The sequence below is a fragment of the Eublepharis macularius genome, chromosome 13 (assembly GCF_028583425.1).
Source record: "Eublepharis macularius isolate TG4126 chromosome 13, MPM_Emac_v1.0, whole genome shotgun sequence".
Lineage (NCBI taxonomy): Eukaryota > Metazoa > Chordata > Lepidosauria > Squamata > Eublepharidae > Eublepharis > Eublepharis macularius.
In genome coordinates, this window is record NC_072802.1 from 24279622 (window position 1) to 24300564 (window position 20943).

General features: G+C 44.5%; 1 protein-coding gene across 2 annotated transcripts in view; it reads left to right on the forward strand.

The window, feature by feature from the left end:
- Positions 1 to 20943, forward strand: part of PCDH19 (protocadherin 19) — a 157036-nt gene that overhangs the window by 73095 nt on the left and 62998 nt on the right. The window contains exons 3-4 of one of the 2 annotated variants that reach the window (XM_054996943.1): positions 15601 to 15659; positions 20405 to 20577. In XM_054996943.1, coding sequence (XP_054852918.1) covers positions 15601 to 15659; positions 20405 to 20577 — 232 coding nt within the window. The remainder of the gene's footprint in view (positions 1 to 15600; positions 15660 to 20404; positions 20578 to 20943) is intronic. The other variant, XM_054996944.1, reaches the window with a different exon arrangement.

Consider the following 20943-nt stretch of genomic DNA (forward strand, 5'->3'; position numbering starts at 1 on the left):
TATCCTAAGACAAAGAAGTTGTGTGTACAGAGTGCTTTCAAGTGCCCCTAAAGCCTGCATGATCTTGCTGCAAATCCTAACAACAGCCTTGAATGATTGGTCAGTACTGCAGTTATTCCCATATCTCAGCTGTCACTGAGAGTGAGTGGATTGCCTAGCTGGATGCCAGGTGAGATCTAGAGTCAAAGTAGATGTGCAGCTTTTAAAAAATTTGGGCCATATTCTCCAGACCCAGTTCGGGTTCCCCGCAGTGACACAGCTCATATATAGGAGAGCCCAAATGGCCTTAGAATGCCACTTTGGGGGGGAGGAAGGGCTCCTGCCTCCCCCCTCAAGCTGTTTCCCATATCAAAATAGCATGGGGGAGGATATTTCCTTGGGGAGGGTATTTCCTTGTTTTTACTGTTCCACATGTGCAGAATACTTCACATGGAGCAGCATAAACAGAGACCCCCCCCCCCCGACTCACTATTTTGGAAAGCAGCTTAAGGTGGGAGACAGAACCTCTTCCTTCCCCCGTGGTGCAATTATGAGGCTGTTTGGGCTCTCCTTTATTTGTTAATGGTTATTCCTCACAACTGCTGTGTGGTTGTGGGAACCCAAGTTGAATCTGGGAAACTCAGACCCAGCTCTTTAAAAACCTGCATGTCTAGTTGGACCCTTAGGTTGGTGACATCTCGGGCGGCAGCTCTGAGCTGGTTGATAATGCTTTCTAGCTGGTCTATGGGTGTAGGAATTTGCCCAATGCAGCAGCCTCGTCTCTATTGATACTGCTTGAAGTTGATTACCTACGGTTGCCAGCCTCCCGGTAGTGGCTGGAGATCTCCTGGAATTACAACTGATCTCCAGGCCACAGAGATCAGTTTACCTGGAGAAAATGGCTACTTTGGGGGGTGGACTCTATGGAATTATGCCATGCCAATGTCCTTTTCCTCCACAAACCCCACTTTCTCCAGGTTTCTCCAGGTTTCACCCCCTAGATCTCCAGGAGTTTCCCAACTTGGAGCTCGCAACCCTATGATCACCCCGTCCCAAAAGGATTTTGGAAAGCTGAGAATAGGTGCAGAAAAGGGCAATGAAAATGATGAAGGGAGTGAAGCACCTTCCTGTCGAGACGGCTAAAGTATATGAGCCCTTCAGCTGTGAAACAAGATGGCTGGAGGAGGAAATATGACAGAGGTTTATACAATTACATACGGCTATGAGGAAGTGGATAGAAAGAACTTTCCCCTCCACTCCTGTAATATTAGAACTTGGGGGCCACTCAGTAAAGTTGATGGGCAGTTGATTCAGGCAAAAGGCAGTATTTTTTCACACAATGTATGGTTAATTTGTGGAACTCACTGAAACAAGATACGTGGATGGCCATCAGAGTGAATGTCTTTAAAGGAGGAGACATGTATCAGTGGATATTAGCCACGATGGCTAAACAAAACCTCCATGTTTAGAGGCAGTATACTATTGAATGCGAGCTGCTATCAGTGAGTGCTAGTTGGGGGAAATTATGGGAGAAGGTTGTTGCTTGTGGGCGTCTTGTATTCATGTGGTTGACCATTGTGAGGAAAAAAGATGGTCTGTTTTTATGTTCTTGTTTTATTAATACGGAATCCCACCTTTTGCTGTTGTTGCTTTGTTGAAAAAAGAACCCTTTTTGCAACATGAAAAAAGAATTTAGAACTCTTTCTAGCTCTTGGGGTGCTTGTTTATTGAGAAGATCCCCAATGGCACCCAATTCCAGGAAAGCATCGGCAACAGTCGTCCATAACGACAGCATTTTTTTTTCACTGGTGGAAAACAACAAGGGGTTAAATAAGCAAATAAATAAATAAGTGCAGATTAATATGTCTAAAACGTCCCTGCTGCATGCGTGATTCAGAGAGTTTCTGTTGATATATTTGTTTTGTGTTGCTAAGACAACAGCTAAGAGCACTTTGAGAAATTATATATTAGTTAGCTGCATGGGGGCTTGAGGCTTTTTCGTTGATGGAACTGCTGTTAAAATGCCCGTCTGCAGAAATCAAATCCCAAAGTTTTGTTTGTGTATGTGTGTGTGGTGGGGGAGTTACAGTTTCTGGCATTGGGATCTGATTTAATTTCTTTCCCCAGAGGAGTTAGCCATGTTAGTCTGTAGTAGCAAAATCAAAAAGAGTCCAGTAGCACCTTTAAGATTAACCAACTTTATTGTAGCATAAGCTTTCGAGAACCACAGCTCTCTTTGTCAGAGAGGTGCTACTGGACTCTACTATTTTTTTTTGAGTTTCAGTTTAGGAGGCATTAAAAAAAGATTCCTCTTTGATCGCCTCCTTTCTAGAGCAACTTTATCCTTATTTATGCAGGGTGAAAAGCACATGTTCTAGAGCAGTGGAGCTGCTCTGAAAACCCAGCTTTAGTTCTGAAGTTGAAACTGGCTGTATTCTATGTTAATTGGTTGGCTTTAACTCCAGGCTACCCATGACATCACCAAGAAGTCATCTCCAGAGCTGTTTTGCACTTTTAAATAAAGCTGCCTTTTTGAAATAAATAAAGTCATGATGAATGGCTAAGTGTAGCATCGCAGGAAAAGACAGAGGGGCAAGGGAGCTTTCTGTTTATCAGATATGTGCTTCTGTCATTTCAGATGCAAAGCTTGTAGGAAGCTGTGTGTGCCTTATGGCTCAGGGACAAACTGTGATCTCTCTGTTTTATATCATATTTCTTCACCCATAGGTCAATATAAACACAAGAGATGAGCAAAAAGTGTAGATAAACTTACAATGGCTTGCAGTTTCTGGGTTCATTCCTCTATGTGACCCAGCTAAAAAGAACTGATGGGGGGTAATTCTCACTTAGATTCCTCTTCTTATTATTAGTCACTAAATTTTAATGTCCTATCTTCTGATCTGAATGCCTTTCAATTTGTAATTCTCAGATATGGATGCTACTTGGTTTAGTAGTTTTGCAATGCAATCCTAAAAAGAGTGACCTTGAAAACCTTCATGAAGAATGTACACCTTTCTTTCTTTCTTTCTTTCTTTCTTTCTTTCTTTCTTTCTTTCTTTCTTTCTTTCTTTCTTTCTTTCTTTCTTTCTTTCTTTCTTTCTTTCTTTCTTTCTTTCTTTCTTTTTCTTTCTTTCTTTCTTTCTTTCTTTCTTTCTTTCTTTCTTTCTTTCTTTCTTTCTTTCTTTCTTTCTTTCTTTCTTTCTTTCTTTCTTTCTTTCTCTCCAGTTATACTTTACCTTCTCCCCAATGGGGACCCAAAGTGGCTTACATCATTCTCCTTTCCTCCAGTTTATCAACACAACAACCCTGTGAGGTAGGTTAGGTTGAGAGAGTATGAATGGCCTAAGGTCACTCAACAAGCTTCCATGGCAGAGTGTGGATTCAAATTTGGGTCTTCCATGTCCTAGTCTAACACTTAACCACCACACCACACACTCTCATTCTTGGCACTGGAACCACACATACAGAATCATGCTATACAGGGTACTCCCAGCATGCATGACTTCCATTTCATCTGGGGTCTAGTGTGCGTGTACCAAGGCTGAAAAATCACACGTTGCCCCTTTCTGATGAAATAGCAATTGTGCTTATTGAGAGGGTCATGTGTGTCATGTGCCGTCCGAATGCTAGGACATAATGATTGAAAAGGACTATATTCTCTAAGTGTTCCTATTGTCATGACTGTAACCCTGCATTCATTCCATTGTTCTAGGTGTTGAACCACTGCTAATACTATGCCTTGATTTCATTTTGCAGGTGCTCTAACCATCACTTTCGTTTCTCCCTCTGGCAGCCTGAGAACACAGCTGTGTTATCTCTTTCTTTGAAGCTCTCTGAAGTGACCTTGTACTGTCTGAAATGTTGCTGTTTCTCTTATGCCTCTTTGTCTTGTCTAGCTTGATGTATAGACTCCAGCAGAAGTTCCCAGACTTTTCCCCCACGGGAACTTGTGGTTTGGGAGGGGGGAAATGTTTCAGTATTTAGAACTGTACTTTTCTCAAGTTTCTATTCCTATCAAGGAAGCGTGTACTGCTTGGATGCTTTCTTGCCTCTGAGTAATTCTATGGACATATATATGGAAAGATTGGATTCCTGAATAAAAACCATTTAACCAAGAGCTTGGACTTCTTGTTGCAATGGTACAGAGAGACCTGTTTACCATATCCTGTCATCCATAGCTTGACACCTATTTTTGACACTCTAATCACTATATCACACTAGGGTATAACTCTGTTTAGAACTGCACCCCTAGGGGGTGGGAATGGTATTGAATTCAGAATGTTAACAGTTAACATTTAGTTTTTTTTTTTTAAAAACCCTCCCAACGTTAAAAACGGATCTCAAACGTCCAACTTTTGGTTCTGAAATTTCGCCAGTTTCAGTTTTATATGTATATTGCAGTTTCCTCATTCTTGCTTGTGTCAATGACAGGTCACCCTGTTTCTCTAGGGAATTGCGCACTTGACCATCCTCTGCAGATCAGAGATAAAAGAAAACCTTGCTATTTACAGAAAACATAAGAGGATATCAGCTTTGACTGCACTGAACTCAATCTTCCTGGGTGGGAGTGAGTGGGGTTGTACTCTTCATCGTAAAGAATATCGGAACAATTACTAAAGACGATTGCATATAAAAATTATGGAATGTCTTAATGATAGATAAGCTGTCTCTGGGTTAAATACTGTCATCTGCAAAAACCAAACCAAACCAAACCATGCAGGAATGATGGCCTCTTACTGAATATGTGGAATCTATATGACCTTTCTGTATAAAGCTACATATTTATAAAAGATTATATGCATATTGATACTAGCTTTCTTTTTTATTTGATAAGCATTTACTGATTTGATAGGTAACTATTATATGGCACGAGTGATGGAGGGGATTAGTGGATTTTTCAGAATGTAGGTTACAGCTGTAAAGTTAAGTTATTGGGGTTGTTTTGTAATTTTATGATAAATGAAAAGAGTAAAAACCACTTTTCTTAAACATTAACCCTCTGGGAGTGTCTGGCAGTGTAGAAGAAAGGCACATTCAGACAGTTTCATCTGCAAAAGAATATAACACCATTTGTCTTTTTGTCTTGTGAACATAGCACCCCTACATTGCTCTTTCTGCATCCCCCCCCCCAAGATATGTTTACTTTATTTATAGCCGTGGCTGGGCATTTCACATTTTCTCCTTTCTAGCAGGAAGATTCCCATCTGCTCATTCTTTAACTCCAGGCACACACAGAGAGCATCTTTGGACTTCTTCCCTGTCCCTTCCACCCCCAGCGGGATAGGCAGGCCTTCGTGCGCACGTGCGCACACGCATATGGCCCATGCGAACAGAGCTGGCACTGGAAGCAGCTCTGTGCAGGTGGGAGCAAAATGACTTGGGCATTAGCAGCTGGCATGAGGAGAAGGAGAGGTCAGTTTTGCCAGCTCTCCATCTGACAGCACAAGATCATTCAATAGGTTCCCTAAGAGAAGCCGTACATGAAAGCCCTCGCCTGCCATTTCTTTCTATCCTCCACGGTTCAGCTCCTCTTGCAGCTTGTTCATGAACTACGTCTGCCCTTTAAAAGGGGAAAAAAAGAAACTGGCCATCTGCTTTTTTAGATCCCACTCACAGAACTGCTCTATGGATGGAAATGCATTGGAAGGTTCTTTTCAAAATGTTGTCCCAAGGAGGGAAGGTCAAGCAGTCAGCTGAAAGCTCTGTCCAGCTCTGTCAGGAGGCAGCTTTTCTCCATATTTATATGAGTGTATGCAGCATATAGGATTAAGATCAATTCACATGAACATTGAGCATGTGGCTAGCTACTTGGCGGAGCCTGGATTTCAGTACGTTTATGCCAGATGAGTGGCCTGAGGACTGTCAGCCCAGATTACAATGGGACAGCCTCCAGCTGTGAAAGCATTGGAAAATGTTTCAGGATTTGGTCCGAGAAGCCAAATTGGGAGCATGCCAGCAGACCTCAGTACAGCTTGGAGCCAACAAATGGGTAGGTAGACTTTGGCAATCATGTCATGGTGGATCTCTTCAAGGCAGCAGCAGGACCATCTGAGAGGTGATATGATAACCATCTTCAAGTACTTGAAGGGCTGTCATATAGAGGACAGTGCAGAGTGGTTTTCTGTTGCATCAGAAAGTTAGACCAGAACCAGTGGGTTGAAATCAAAAGAGTTTTCAGCTAAACATTAGGAAGAACTTCCTGACTATAGGAGCGGTCCCTCAGTGGAACAGGCTTCCTCGGGAGGTGGTGGGCTCTCCTTCTAGAGAGGTTTTAAAGCAGAGGCTAGATGGCCATCTGACAGCAATGCTGATTCTGTGAACCTGGGCAGATCATGAGAGGGAGGGCAGGAAGGGTAATATCAGTGCAAAGTCCTCATGGCCCTTTCTTACATGCCCAGGGTAATGCTGATCACCACCTTGGTCAGGCAGCAATTTTCCCCGGGCCAGTTTGGCTAGGGATCCTGACAGTGTTTTGCCTTCTTCTGGACACGGAGCAGGGGTCACTGGGTGTGTGTGTGGGGGAGGTAGTTGTGAATGTCCTGCATTGTGCAGCGGGTTGGACTAGATGACCCTGGAGATCCCTTCCAAGTCTGCTACTGGACTCTGTACTACCTTCCAACCCTATGATTCTGTGACCCGCTGAAATCAAGTGTCTTGAGTGTGGACAAAGCGAGATTTCACCAAGTGATGTTGAAACAGGAGGCTATGTGGACAACTGGTAACCAATTGTTGTGATAAAGAGATTGTGCTGAACCCAAAGCAAATATAGTCAGCATGGGTCAGAGAGGACCAATCCCAGATGCAAGGCAGAGTGGGGTGAGAATTAGAAGCCATGGAGGAGGGCCCTTTGCCGGGATAGTTCCTGAGGGTGAATGGGTCATCAGGGGTGATGAGTTCCCCAGCTTGAAGCTGGCCAGTTTTAACATTATATGGCTCCATTTTGGAAGGTGTGAAGCAGTGTGCATGATCTGTGCCCATAGTCAAGTTCACCAGTTGTTCTGTTTTGTGCAGATGGCTCCCCAGGCTTGCATTCTGCCCCTTCTTAGGCCCCAGGGTCAAGTGCTGCTAGACTTCAGGGATTGTGACATTAGCTGTGTAATTTGGCTGGAAAACAGCCAACAACAAGATCTGGATTGGGGTTAAGTCTTTGGGGGGGGGGGGCGTTAAAAACTCATTCCCCCTTGATATCCTCCTAATCTGAAATGCTCCTCTTTCGTTTAGCCTTGACCGGGGGTGGGGGTGTGGGGAAGGGTACCTGCTTTGTGTCTACTTTTTCTCCTACTTGGGATTAAAGCAAACTTGGGGGGTACATTTTCTGTAGGGGAAATGATATAAGTGGAAGAGTTAGCTCCCCTCCCCCTGTGTCTAGACTGACCCTCCTTGAAGCTTCTTTTATGGGTTAAAATATCTGTCCGAAATTCCATTTATGGAACTCTTACGTGTCACTTTTGGTTTGGTGAAGTGTGTCTGGACTTCACCACTTCAGATTACAAATGTGTGTGTGTGTGTGTATGGAGGGGCTTGTTTTCTGGAATGCTCCTAGATAGAGAGGAAAAACATGGGAGGGAGGGTCAAGTATGCCCTTCCTTCCCATGGCTTCTCCTTTGCAAAACCCTGTCCTTTCCACTCTTCCTGTTGGTGGTAAACTCTGAGCTGGCATTGTTCCACCATCTCTCCTTCACATTGGCCCCATCAGAGCAACCCTGTCCTCTCAGCAAGGCTGGCTCCTGACAACCTGGTGTCAGAAATAGGAGGCTGTGTAATCTTACCCAATTGCGCATGTGTTTTTTTCTGTTGAGACCCAGGGTGTTTGATATTCATAGTCATCTTGGAGGAACGGGGATGAAGGAATTGCTCAGTATGCCTTTCTCCCCCTCTGCTCAGACTCCAACTTGAGTGTACAGCAGTAATTACAAAGTGAAAGCAATAACCGAACCATGCCGTTGATGAGCCCGGCTCCTTTTAGCTTTCTTTCGATAACGTGTTTCTCCCTGGGAGGTGCCTGTTTTTCTTAAATTAGATATTGTATTTGGATTTTTGAAAAAGGTCACGCTTAGCTGGCGTGGCTTTTGCTTTATTATCTTGGTACCAAAGCGTAGCCTCCACAAGCACACCCTCCACTGCTCCAATCTGCACGTCCTGCCACTGTGATTATGCTAGCAGGAGACGCAGCCCTCTTTCCTTATTTATTGCACCATTAAAGATGCATATGTTTATTTTTTGCTTTGTTCGGAATGGCCATAGAAAGAGGGACTGAAAAGTAGGTTTCCTAGGGAAGAGAGAGCTGTAAGGACATGAAGGAGGGAGCTGGGTCATACTTCTGCACCGTCCAATGCAATAGTAAACCCAGGATGGGGCAAGGACATGGGGTCTCAGATGAGGACCCTCTCTTTTCATTGCCCTGGTCTGCTATTATACGCTGTGATATGGCTATCTGGACGCAGGCTGTCTATAAATTCATGAAGTTAGACAAGCTTTTTCCTACATCGATTCCACTATGCTTGACCTGGAGGGCAGAAGCCAATGTCCAGAGACTATCACCTTTCCTGGTTTTGAAAGTCAAAGCAAATGATCACAGACATAGGCTAGGAAGTGTGTGGGCAACCTTGGGCTAAATTTCAGGGGCAAACTCAATATGATACTGGTGTTCCATGGCTGGAATCCACATTTGTAACTTGGCTCTAAAGAGTTGCCCCTAGGGGACTCTTTGGATTGGGATTGTGCTTGGCAAGGGCTCGTGGTGTTAAATTCTTAGGGATGGCTGTAGATTAGGCAGAGGCATGAAGGAGAGGTCCATCCGTGGCTACTAGCCAAAATGACTGAAGGGAGCCTCCACTTCCAGAGGCAGTAAACCTGTAAATACTGGTGCTAGGAGGTGATATCAGGCCTTGGCTTCTATGCTATGTTCACTTGCAGCCTGTTGGTGTACTTGCCAGACTGGGCCTCCTCAGGCAGCCGCTTGGGTCATTTGAGCGGTGGACATGACCTGGCCTCTTCTCTTCCCACCAAGAACATGTAGTTCTTCCATTTCTTGGTGTGTGAGTTTTTCTTCAGATGTGGCTCCTCCTCTAGTATTCTCCCTGTCTTGTCCTTGTTTCTTGCAGAGTTTACCAGCTCTATCTTCATCCCTCCAATTTACATGCTTTGTGTAAAACTTTTCTCCCGTCAAAACCGACCTTTCCCTTATTTCTAATGCCTTCACCTTGAGCAGTTAAAATGTTTGTGAACATTTCATGACATCACAACCGTGTGACTGGCGGCTCATAGGTGACAGGCTGAAAATAGTTTTCAGTCTATTGTATAAGTAATAGAAAGGAACAGTCTTCAGACTCAGACCTCTGTGTGTGGTTGGAAGGATTTTTTTGTGAGGGGGGAGGGGAGAGAAGAGATCTTATTACAAACAGAACTACAGATTTTGAGACAGAATAGCTGTTAAATCTCCTTAGCCAACACACATTGTTCCTTGCTGGATATTCCTTAGTGCTTTGTCCAGCTCTATTTTGAACAGGCCAAGCAATGCAGAATGCCTGTTGCTTCCCCCTGGGAACCATTTCCACAGCCTAACAGACTGTGACACGAAAGCTATTCTGTTCCCTTTTGTTTCAGTTTTCATACCTGTTCTTATGAAAAGGAGAAACAAAGGGGTTTTGAAGGAGGAAAACTATACAGTATTAAACAGTAGTGCAAATGAAATAACCACAGTAATGAGCCTGTGAGTTGTGCACTGGATTTATATATTATTAAGCCAGGGCAGAAGGGCAGGGGTCTACCAAAACAGGAAGTGAGGTCATGCTTTCATCATCTAGCATGGGAGACTTGTGAGGAAATTGTATTTGGATTTTGAGGCTCTGACAGAGATGGTCTTGAGGGTTTTTTTGTTGCAGGTTCTGTACCCACAAGGAGCAGGAGATCATAGTGATGTAGTCTCCCCTTTGTTCTCCACCCTCCCCAAGTAGGTTAATGCTCTGTATTTCATTTCTGTTTATATTTTTGCCTACAGTTTTGTTCCTCCACTTTCCACTTTCAGTGCCTACAGTTTTGGTCCTCCACTTTCAGTTTATCAGATTTATTTCTGTCATGTACCCATATTGTATGTATTTTTATCACATTTATTTGCACAGCTTTTAATACATACTCCTAATATGTATGCCATGCATATAAGGCTGATTTCTTCATGCATAATTACAGTTGAAGAATGTGTACATTTGACGGGAAAATTTAACTGTGAGGAAACCAGAAAATGGCACTGAAAGAAAGGCTTGCAGTTTTGATTAGCACAAAGGAGGAACAAAATCCATGTCAAATCCCAGTTGAAACAGCAGGGATGTAAAATTTAAAATGATCTCAATGGCTGTCTAGCAAAGTGAAGAGAAAGTCTGATATGAAATAAGTGTGCAGATAAAGTTGAGGAGGAGGCACCAAAGGCCTGTCTTTGTCCCACCAGTGATGGTGGTTCATAATCCACTGAAACACACTGGATGACTTTTGGCCAGTCACCCTCTTTCTGGCCTGACCTGGATAGCTTGGGTGAGCTTGATCTTGTCAGATCTCAGAAGCTAAGCAGGGTCAGCCTTGGTTAGTAATTGGATGGGAGGCCTCCAACAAAGACCAGGCCGGAAGAGGCAGGCAATGGCAGACCACCTCTGTTAGTCTCTTGCCATGAAAACCCCACCAGGGGTTGCCAAAGGTCAGCTATGATGTGAGCGCACTCTCTACCACCACACCTTCTTTCTACCTAACCTACCTCACAATATTGTTGTTAGGATAATTGGGAGATGGTTCTTGTAAGCCACTTTTGGTCTCCATTGGGGACAAAAGTGGACTTGGTCGCTCCCAACTGCAGCCTAAACTGGGTGTGACACTGTGGCTCTTGTTCTGCTGGTATTTTTACCATCAGCAATAGCCTTGGGAGATTACCTGTTTGAAGGCAGAATGGTAGAAGGGGAGGGCTGCTTAATCCTTCCCTGCTCTTCTGGTTTCCCTTTCAGAATGCCTCTCCCTCACGTCTTTCTGCCTGAGAATGGAAAAGCAGCTGGAAAGACAGAATTTTTAGTAAACAAAGACCGGTTTTGCGTCTTTCTTGTGCCAAAAATTGCATGATTTGTCCTTTTGGAACTGCTTAAGGAAGCAGGAATCGAAACATGCAACTGCCCGCACCCCGACACTGTGCCCAAGGAAGCCTGGTTTGTAGTTACAAACAGCTTTTGCCTGTCCAAAGGAAATGGCAAACCTCTTTAAATGTTCCATTGCTGCTAGAAAACCTTCAAGCTTTGGTCTGTTTGCTTCTACCCACCCTGCAGCCTCTAAGTTTTACGCGTTGTTTTTCTTGTTCGCTTCAGTGTTAAAAAGAAAGCTCAGCCTATTGGCATGCGAACCTCCGTGTAATACAATAAAAGGGTTTCAAACACATTACCAAGGCTCTATTTTCACTTTTTTTTCCAGCTGGGGATTTACCTTGATTGCCATTTACATATCTATGCAGTAAATATTTTAGCACGCTAATTATACGCTAATAAGAAAACACCTTTTGAACTTTCAGTCAAATTGACACACACAAACCCGGTCCGTCGGGGAATTAAAAAGCAATTAGTTTTTGTAACAGAGTGTGGTCACATTGTTTCTTTTCTGCAAATGGTGCTGTGGTCGCCAAGCTGGTCTGCCAGCCATTTTCTGCCAAATGTTTATGGAATGATCAACGGGGCCTGGAGTTTTCAAATACCTTTAAAAAATCAGATTTAGAGGTCTGTAAGCTTTTGGGCAACTTGATATTGCTTTTCTTGCTGAGGAGCTGTAGTTTTGTCATAAAGTAATTGCTTGTCAGCCAAAGGGGCTCTGGTCTGACTCTTGGGATCTTTAGTTAATGGCTCTCAGCAAAACGATCTGTGCATGAGAGATCTGAGGGAAGTGCTGCCAATCAAACATCATACTGGACGGGCCAGCCTGCAGTGTTGGATTTGCCAGTTCCTCTTTCCCATCTGTGGTGTCCAGTTTTTTTTGTTCCTCCTTGGCATTTGTAGTGATGAGAAGAGTACCGTGTGGCACCCCCAGCCCGAGAGTCTTTTCTTTTTTTCAAAATCAAGTTTCTAGTCCTTGCAAATATGTGGAGTGTTGCTTGGTGGAATGCTGGTCCTTGGAAAGGGTCTGAATAGGACTTGCAGCCATAAAGGATAGGATGAAATTCATTTATTTACTTTTAAATTTTGTTATATTTGTACCCCACATTTCCCCCAAGGAGGTCAGGCTTCTGTCCTGCTCCTGCTTTGTCTTCACAGCATGTCTGTGATGAGGCTAGGCTGAGAGAGTGGCCCAAGATCAACCAGAGAGCTTTGTGGCTGAACAAGGATTTCAACCACGGTCTCCGTGGTCAAACATTGTATGCTGCATATGCACTGTGTCTCAGTAGTAGACGTTCTGCTATATATGCAGAAGGTCTCAGATTCAGTTCCCAGCATCTCCAGTTAGAATTAGTCAGCAGGTGATGTAAAGGTCCTCTGATTGAGGTGCTGAAGAGCTGCTCCAGTTCAGGTCAGCCAATACTGACCATGATAGACTAATGTTCAACATATGGCACCTTCTTTTGTATGCGAGTGCTCTGCATAGTTTCTCCAGCCACTCTGTAGCTACCTACTCAGTTCCTCACTTTCCAGCTCATGAGAACTACTTTAGGCATATCTGGCACCACTGCAGACACCCCCCCCCCTTTGAATGTCAAAACATTCAATTTGAGCGGAAAGGCTGGGCAGACCTTTCCCAAGGCTTGCCTCTCTCATTTCAGCACCAGGGACAGCTGCCACCCAAGCCACACCCGTACTGGAGCTTCTTAAGCCCAGGTCTCACCTTCATGTAGCAGGTCTCACCTTCATGAAGTTCTGGAGCCCGCGACCACCGCCACAGGCCCTCGGCTAAATCTGAAAAGAGTCTGGCTCAAGCAGAGGAATTGTGGCGGTTCTTGTTATTGGACCTTGAGGGTGTGCATTCTGCAAGGTGAATTCGGTTCTTTAAGCTGCTAGGGACAGCACTCCTTTCAGCTGAAAGGGATCTGATTGGGTTCTCTCACATGTGCATTCTGTGAGCCTAGTTCCCTCCCTTTAGCTCCCAAGGCAAGCCACTTAATTTTCTTGTGTGTAGCTCTCAGCCTTGACCAGCTGTAAGAGATCATGTTTGTATATGAGCACCTTGTATTGTACAATGGTCAGAGTGTTCGATTAGGACCTGGAAGAGCCAGGTGTGGATCCCTACTCGGCCGTGGAAGCTTGGGCTCACCATATTCTCTCATCTTAACTTACTTTGCAGGGTGGTTGTTGTCAGGATACCATGGAGGAGGGGAGAACAATGTGATAAACTACTTTGTGTCCTCATCAGGGGGAAAAGAAGGATACAAATTTAAATAAATACATAAATAATAATAACTGCACTTATATACTGCTCTTCTCGACAGATTAGTGCCTCACCGAGAGCGGTGAACAAGTTAGTGTTATTATTATCCCCACAATACTGCTGGGTGTCAGACTGTGGCATCCCAATTAGCCAGAGTCTGCCTTCCTCCCTTCTGCAAGAAGCCAAAGTCTCTTGATTTCAGAAGGTTTATTTGAAAGACAGCATTCAGGCCCAGAGGTTCACACTCCAGAACCAAGATAGTCCTGGCTGAACACAAGCTTTGTTAGGAATGAGCTACAAAATGAAAGTTGTTACAGATCAAACCCTCCGTTCCCAGCCTCCCCCCAGCATTCACATTGCTGGGCGCTCTTCCGTGGGAAAGCTGGTTCGTCAAGGTCGACTTTGAAGAAAAACAGATAAGACGCAGCATCCTCTCCCATGGAAAGTGCGGTCATGGCATACCTAGACCTGGAGGGAGAGAAAGACTAAACAACTACACAGTTTAACATGGCGGAACTAAGGTCAGGTCCATGACTCAGTAACTTTAGAACAAAGGCATCATTCTTTAGGACATAACTTTGGTCAGCTTAAGAACCCTGAATATGACAGATCCTGACACTGGGGAGCTGGGGCTGAGAGGAGTGGCTTATCCAAGGCCACCTACTGAGCTCATGGCAGTAGTGAGATTCGAACCAGTAGAGTGCTGATTTGCAGCCAAACCACTTAACCACTGTGCTACAGTCATTGCCCTCACTATCCATGGGGGGAGGGTTTTGGGGGGGAGGCAAATCCAAGATCAGCTATATATGCCAGTGGTCTTCCCTACCTATATTGATTCATTTCTGTTCTTTCTGTTAAATTGAAATACCACCCAAGTGCTTTTACCCACTAGCTTGCTAATAAAAGGAACAATTATGCCGTCAGCATGTGTGCTGGGCTGCAGAATAAATGAAACCAAAAGGCAAGCCCCAGTCCCAGGGAAATTACAGTCTAATGTAGACCAGTATGTATGGTGGGGAGATGATAAACAGTAGGAGAGGAGAGGATAAGAAGAGAAGCTCATTTACTCTACGATAAGAAGAGAAACAGAGTTACTCCAGAGTCACTAATCAATGGGCTTAGACTGGAGTAACTCACCTTAAGATTACACTGTAAATGTATTTAGGCTTTGTTTCGACTTGAGAGGAGGCCCAAGGCTAATGCCAGAGGTGGGGTAGCAGAGCTGAGTTTTGATCTGGGCCCTGTAAAGGGGGTCTGTTTGGTGCAATTTGAAAAATGTGTCTGATGCACCATTCTGGTAATTGTGATGAATATGTATGGACCATGTTTCTTTAAGATATCCTATAGGTTGAAGGGATGCACTTCTGTTACTCTTGTCTGTCCTGTCTTACTCTTCTCTTCCCTGTGTAGTTTTCAGTGACACTAGGTGATTACAGATAACCATTAATTAAGGGTACTTTCAGGTGGGTAGCCATGTTGGTCTGTAGTAGAAGAGCAGTATTCGGGTCCAGGAACACCTAAAAAGCCAACTAGAGGGGTAACTTAACCCCTGGCAAGGGTGTGAGCTGATCTCATTAAGGCCTGGGATTATGATGGCTTTCCCTAGGACAAATCATATGTCTGTCTTCAGCATGGTAAGAGCTAGCAGAGATGAACCAACTGTTTAACTTTCAGGGAAAGTTCCCAGTGGGCCACTGTTGTGGAGTACCTCTAGCACCTAGGATGAAGCATTGTCGAGTCCCAGTAGCTCTGCCGGCACCTCAGTGGTTACTTGGTGGAGACAGGCCAGTGGTACCAGTGATGGGCATCAGCTCACCCATTGCTTTCTGGGCACAGGAGGAGTCACCAGGAGACCCGATGCCCATTGCTGGCGTCACTGGCCAGGTCTGATCCGAGTAGCCTTGTGGCACCAGTTTGTAGTATGGCAGGGCTACTCAGCTGGGGTCATAATGTCCCAGTCCACCTCTGCCAGCTGGGCATTGTGCTGGGGTCATAAGCTGAGGTAACTGGCAATGGCTGACCCCACATAGAGAACACTTTGCAGCTTGGCTTTGGGCATGCTGGAAACAGATCCACGCAGCGTTCTGTGCGCACTAAGTGATTGGAACACACAGGCTGCAGTTGTCACACGTGCCTCCGTTCTAAGCTGGCCATTGATCTGTGGTGTCTTTGCTCCAGAGCGCCTGGCTGTTCAAAATAGCAGATAAACCATGCGTGTAACCATCTCTATTTTCTTCTTTTCAGACTGAAAACTACTCCTTTGATTCCAACTACGTGAACAGCAGAGCCCATTTAATAAAAAGGTATGTAGGAGTGAGGGTTTTTTTTTGAGGAAGCATTCCATTTTGAATCAAATTTGCATTGTCTAAAGCTCGTTTCTCCTCGTCCTCTTATTATATCCTCAGTCACTGTACGCAGCATCTATTCATTTGATTTTTTTTTTAAAAAAAACCCAGAATGTACATTCTATTAAAATCCTACAGTTTGTGACTTTTAGGGGATTTTGTGTGTAAACAGGTGTCTCATTCATCCAGGAAGGTGGTGATGAGTTTGGCAGAGTCCTGTTACCCTGACAACTTAAAAATTCATAGAGTTTATGCTATTTGAATGTGAAAAATAAAATGATAGATGGAGATGGAGAGAGCTCCCGGCCACGTGAGGAGAGAAAAAGAACTTGTATGGGAGTAGGTAATTGGGCAGCATGCGTTCTCACTTTTTTCTTGAAACTGAATGGCAAGGAAAAATAACATTTGTATTGCAATTCATTCCCATCCACCAAATCCGCCCTCCTACATTATTAAAATAAATCTGTCTGTGGCCCGTTTTCATCCAAGCATAAATTCTGGGATGAATCTTTGGTCTCCTGAGAATTTTTGTTTATAATAATTACTAACATTTCAGGAGCACTTTGGAGGAAACAAAAATTATTTCTAATTTCATAAGAAGCCTATGGCACTTGTTGTGTAAATAAGAAATATTTTGCTTTGCTTCTGGTTTTGGTTCATCTGTTGTGCTGTACACATGATGTATGTGTCTACATGGTCAGTGCACACAAAAGGGAAAGCATGCATGGGCTCCTCCCTTCCTGTGCATATTTGCCTTACGTGGGCCCAGTTCTTACTCAGGTACAGCCTGTACACATCTGTTCCTGTGATTAAGAATGCTATGTTTTGAACCTTCCCAGGCAGAGGCAGAGGGTCCATGTGTGCACAGTTTATATACGCACAGGTGGTATGCCCTTAAGATGCAAATGCATATAGGAAGAAGTGGAGCCAAAAAACATGGTTATGAACAGGGGAAGGAACCAGCTTGTTTTCAACCCCTCCCTCTTTGTACGCTGGCATAGCGAATCCCTTCTGTTTGCATTTTTAAAGAATCATGTCGTGTGGCACTTGCAAGCAGATGATATGAGCAACTTCTATTCAAGAAGGGGAAAGGAAAGTAGTTGTCTTCAGGGTTCATTATATTTAACCACAAATTGTGTAATTGCTGGTAGAGAAAACAACTTCCTGTATCATATTGTTCCTTGCAATCCAGTCTGGAGTTTGAGAAGAAATGTATTCGTCTTGTCTGTTTTGCATGTGCCTTTCAATGAACCTGTATATTTAGTTCTCATGGTGAGCTAGAGTGCAATCCTAAGCAGAGTTGCACCCTTCTAAACCCATTAACTTCAATGGATTTAAAAAGGTGACGTTCTGTTTGAAATTGCACTGGTATATTCTGATTGAGAGGCGAAGAAGAATTCTTTGATGAGGGAGAGAAATCTGGCCATTTTTAGGCGAGGTGAAGAGGAGAACGAGCCCTCATGTGGGTATGCCTCTTGTATAAATGGATTGTTGTTTTGCTGGAAAGACAAATGTGTTGAAACAAAGATGGTGTGGATGTTCAGTTTATGGGGCATGGTGTATGGCACTCTTCTCCTCCCCTTCTGGGATTAGGCATCCACAGTAGTTAAATCACACTGAGTCAGAAAGACCATACTCATCAGGACCATGGACAGAGTGCAGGAGAAGCTCATCATACAGGTACCCTCAGTCCTTGCTCCTGCATTGGCCTAGGAGCTCTAAAATACTGTTTCCCATGGGTAGGTGGCTCAAATGCTGAGTCCCCAGGAATAGTCAGCTTACAACCAAAGCAGTATTGCAGTGGCCCTGGGTTGACCACACTGATGCTGCTCGGAAGAGTCTTGGCATGGGTATTGCCACCATCAGGCATGGGAAGACAGAGAAAGTAACATGCAGAAGGCCACAAGGTTTTCTGAAGATAAGTCGTTGGCATCTGCAGGGAGAACAGCCCAAGCTTGGTGATGGGTATGTTGGAATTACTGGAACCCATTGGCAGCTCCGCGTCTTCCAAAATCTCCTGAGACCTTGATTAAGTCCTGGGACAGGGCACCAACTATATCCAGGCTGTCACATAATCCCTCCCCCCTGCACCAGTGAAGTGATTGCCGTCCAGGCAAGGAGGGTGGCACTGGGCAATCTGTAAATAAAGCTGGTTTTAAAACAATATCTATGCCTGCCCTAAAGAATAACAACATTGTTACCTGGAGGCCCCGAGCTTAATGGTAGAACACATGATTTGTCCTAAAGTCCAATCCAAGGTTGCTCTAGTTAAAGGATCTTGGGTGACAGGGCTGGGAAAGATCTTTGTCAGAGACCTTAGAGAACTAAGGTCAAAGTGGACAATTCTGCGGTAGGTGGATGAATGGTCTGACGGGCAGCTTCATATGTTCAAGGTGTGCCATGTGCAGCCTGGTGGTGTTGAGAGATAAGCCTAAGGAAAAGGGGGAAGAATTGCAACAACGGGGCACAGCTGCAGACTTACCCTAATGAATGTCGTGAACGTGATGTTGTCATCAGAGAATTAAAATGTCAACCATTAATCCTCCGGTGTGTTTTTAATCCAGCAAAATGTCGCTTTTGGAGAAGTGTGATTGCTGCTTTAACTTTGTGGTGTGAATCTTAAAACCTTGCTCTTTAATTAATCTGTTTGGTCTTTCCACATCAATTTCTTCCCAGCCCTCTGCCATGCTGGTTAAATCCCGGTTTTAAAGGGCTTCTGCAGGGATGTCTTTATTGAAAAGGCCAGCTAGGAAAAGGTACAAACCTGAGTGTGTTTTAAACAGCCCTCTCTAATACTCTTCTCCCTCCCCATTTGCTCTTTTTTCCGGTTCTGCAGAAGATGCCATGGTAGGTGGTCCTGTTTGTTCCCATGGAGACCTGGAAAGGGCTTCGCAAAGGGATGGACTTGCATAAGTCTCCAAAGCTTTGAAGTGTGAGCTGTTTTCAGCACAAACTTTGTAGTTTGGGGCCAGATCTCCAGAAAGTACGCTTTGACAGTAATTTACATCAGGTGTCACATTCGAGTTTTAAGGGAAAAGGAGCACCTGACTCCAATGAGATGTGCTGTAAAAAAGATGCAGTGCATCTGCATTGGTGCTTTGGGGGCTGCTGTTTGTTCAGCTGTTTATACTCGCCTTTATCTCCAGTGGAGAACTGAAGTGGCTTCCATCATTCTCCCCTCCTCAGTTTTATCCTCCCAACAACCCTGTGAAGTAGGTTAGACTGAGAGCTAAACTATAAGAGACAAATTACACAAGGATGCCCACGTAAAAGGGAGTCACAATGTTAGCCGGGAAGCCGAGTTTTAAAATACAGATCGGAAGGATATGTCAATTTCCCCTCTCTACAGAGCAGGCAGAGATTGCTGCTCAGAGGGTTTATTTCCTGTTCACCTCTTGAAGGCTCTGTCAATTTCATCTCCGCTTCTAGGAGGCAAAGAGGAAATTAACAACCCTTCTGAGGAGTCTTCTTTGCTGGCTCTTCTGATCTGTCTTGTAAAACTCGGCTTCGCAGCTGACATTGCGACTCCCTTCATGTGAGGGTCCTCTTGTAATTCGTCTCTTGTAGTTTAGCTCTGAGAAAGTGTGAATGGCCCAGGGTCATACAGCAAGGGATGCCTTTATTGAGGTGGTCGGGCAGTTCTCAGCAGCTGCTGTTTGACTGAAGGTAATGAGAACCAGGTTGGGGAATGGTCCCCAACTCATTAAAAATATCCCATCTAGTTTGGCTCTTAGCTAGAAGCAGAATCCCCACCTGCCAAACATCCGTCTGGTTGCTAGTTGAAAACCCACTGTGGGTTCAAGCCATGTTATGTTTATCTGTTGCTGTTATAACCTCCTTTCCCCTTCCTGGGACTCAAGGAGGAGTACATGAGTTTCCCAGGAACTCTCCCATCCATTTGCCAAACAACCCCAGCCATGTTGAGCTTCAGTAAGGTGGTTGTGTTGTGCACCCTCCAAATGTACCCTGGGATCATGTGTGTTTCAAGTTACCTGCCAGGGAAAAGATAGCATTAAAGGACACGTGTTGCTTAAATATTACATCAGTTACGCAGGTGCCTCTCCCAGCTGCTGTATATCACTTGGTATTTCCTGTACATTTACTAACCTAGCCTGGGATTTCTACTTAAGGAAACTTAGTATTGTTCAGCCTTACATGGTCCATAATCATAGGAGACTTTTGTTCCTTTGCCGCTGGAGGAGTTCGGAGTCGTGCATGTCACAGTGAACTGAATAGGCTGAATTGTGGTTGTACTTTGTCTCTTCTGATTACTCTTCTCGCACAGAAGGTGTCCCCTCCCCCCTGCCCGTCTTGCCTGGAGTGTAGCTTTGGCTGTGCTTTTCTCAAACTCTCTCCTTCTTTGTTCCACAAGCAACGACTTTTCTTTTGCTGGTGAGAGTAAGAGCAAGAACCATCTGTAATTTTTTCCCCTCTCACACCTTGGGGCTACCTCCTGTTCTTGCTAGCTTTACCATCTGATGAGTGTTCAGATCAAGGGCTATAGCTGCTGCTCTCTTGTACTGAAAAGACCCCCTTGTGGCTTCTGATTGCCCTGCTGGAGAAGGATTTCTCTCCCCACCCCAGGATGATAGAAACATTGCAGATCATGCCTGAGGCTTTTGACACCCTCTGGGGTGAGAGGGACATTTACCATCTCTGATGTGGTTCGGTGGAGTAAGTCATTTTTTCCCTCTTACACCCAGCAGTTCAACATTCAAGGATTTGGAGGGGAACAGCCTGAAAGACAGTGGGCATGAAGAGAGTGACCAGACAGACAGCGAACACGATGTTCAACGTGGCCTGTACTGTGACACAGCTGTGAATGACGTTTTAAACACTAGCGTCACTTCCATGGGGTCTCAAATGCCTGAACAAGGTAGGTTGCATTCTCTGCAAATGGCGCATGGTACAATGATATATAGAATACAAGCTCACAGCTGATGTTGCTGCTTATTCCATGTCACTTGTAGTTCTCTCCCTGTCAGCCTGAGCCTGTAGACTGTGGTGTCATGGAATGTTTGTGAACATTCTAACTTCTCAAGAGAATCGTGAAGGACAGTGTTGTTCTTGGGAAGGAAGTGAGGGATCATTAGAAAACCTTATGCAAGGTCTAAAGGATGGTCGGTATTGGCAAGAACTCTGGTTGGACAGCCCTGGAAGCTAACTGGGAAACCAAAGCTACTGGTAAGCCAAATCTAAGGAGAAATAGAAGTTATGACAAAGGACTGCTCCTGAATTTCCC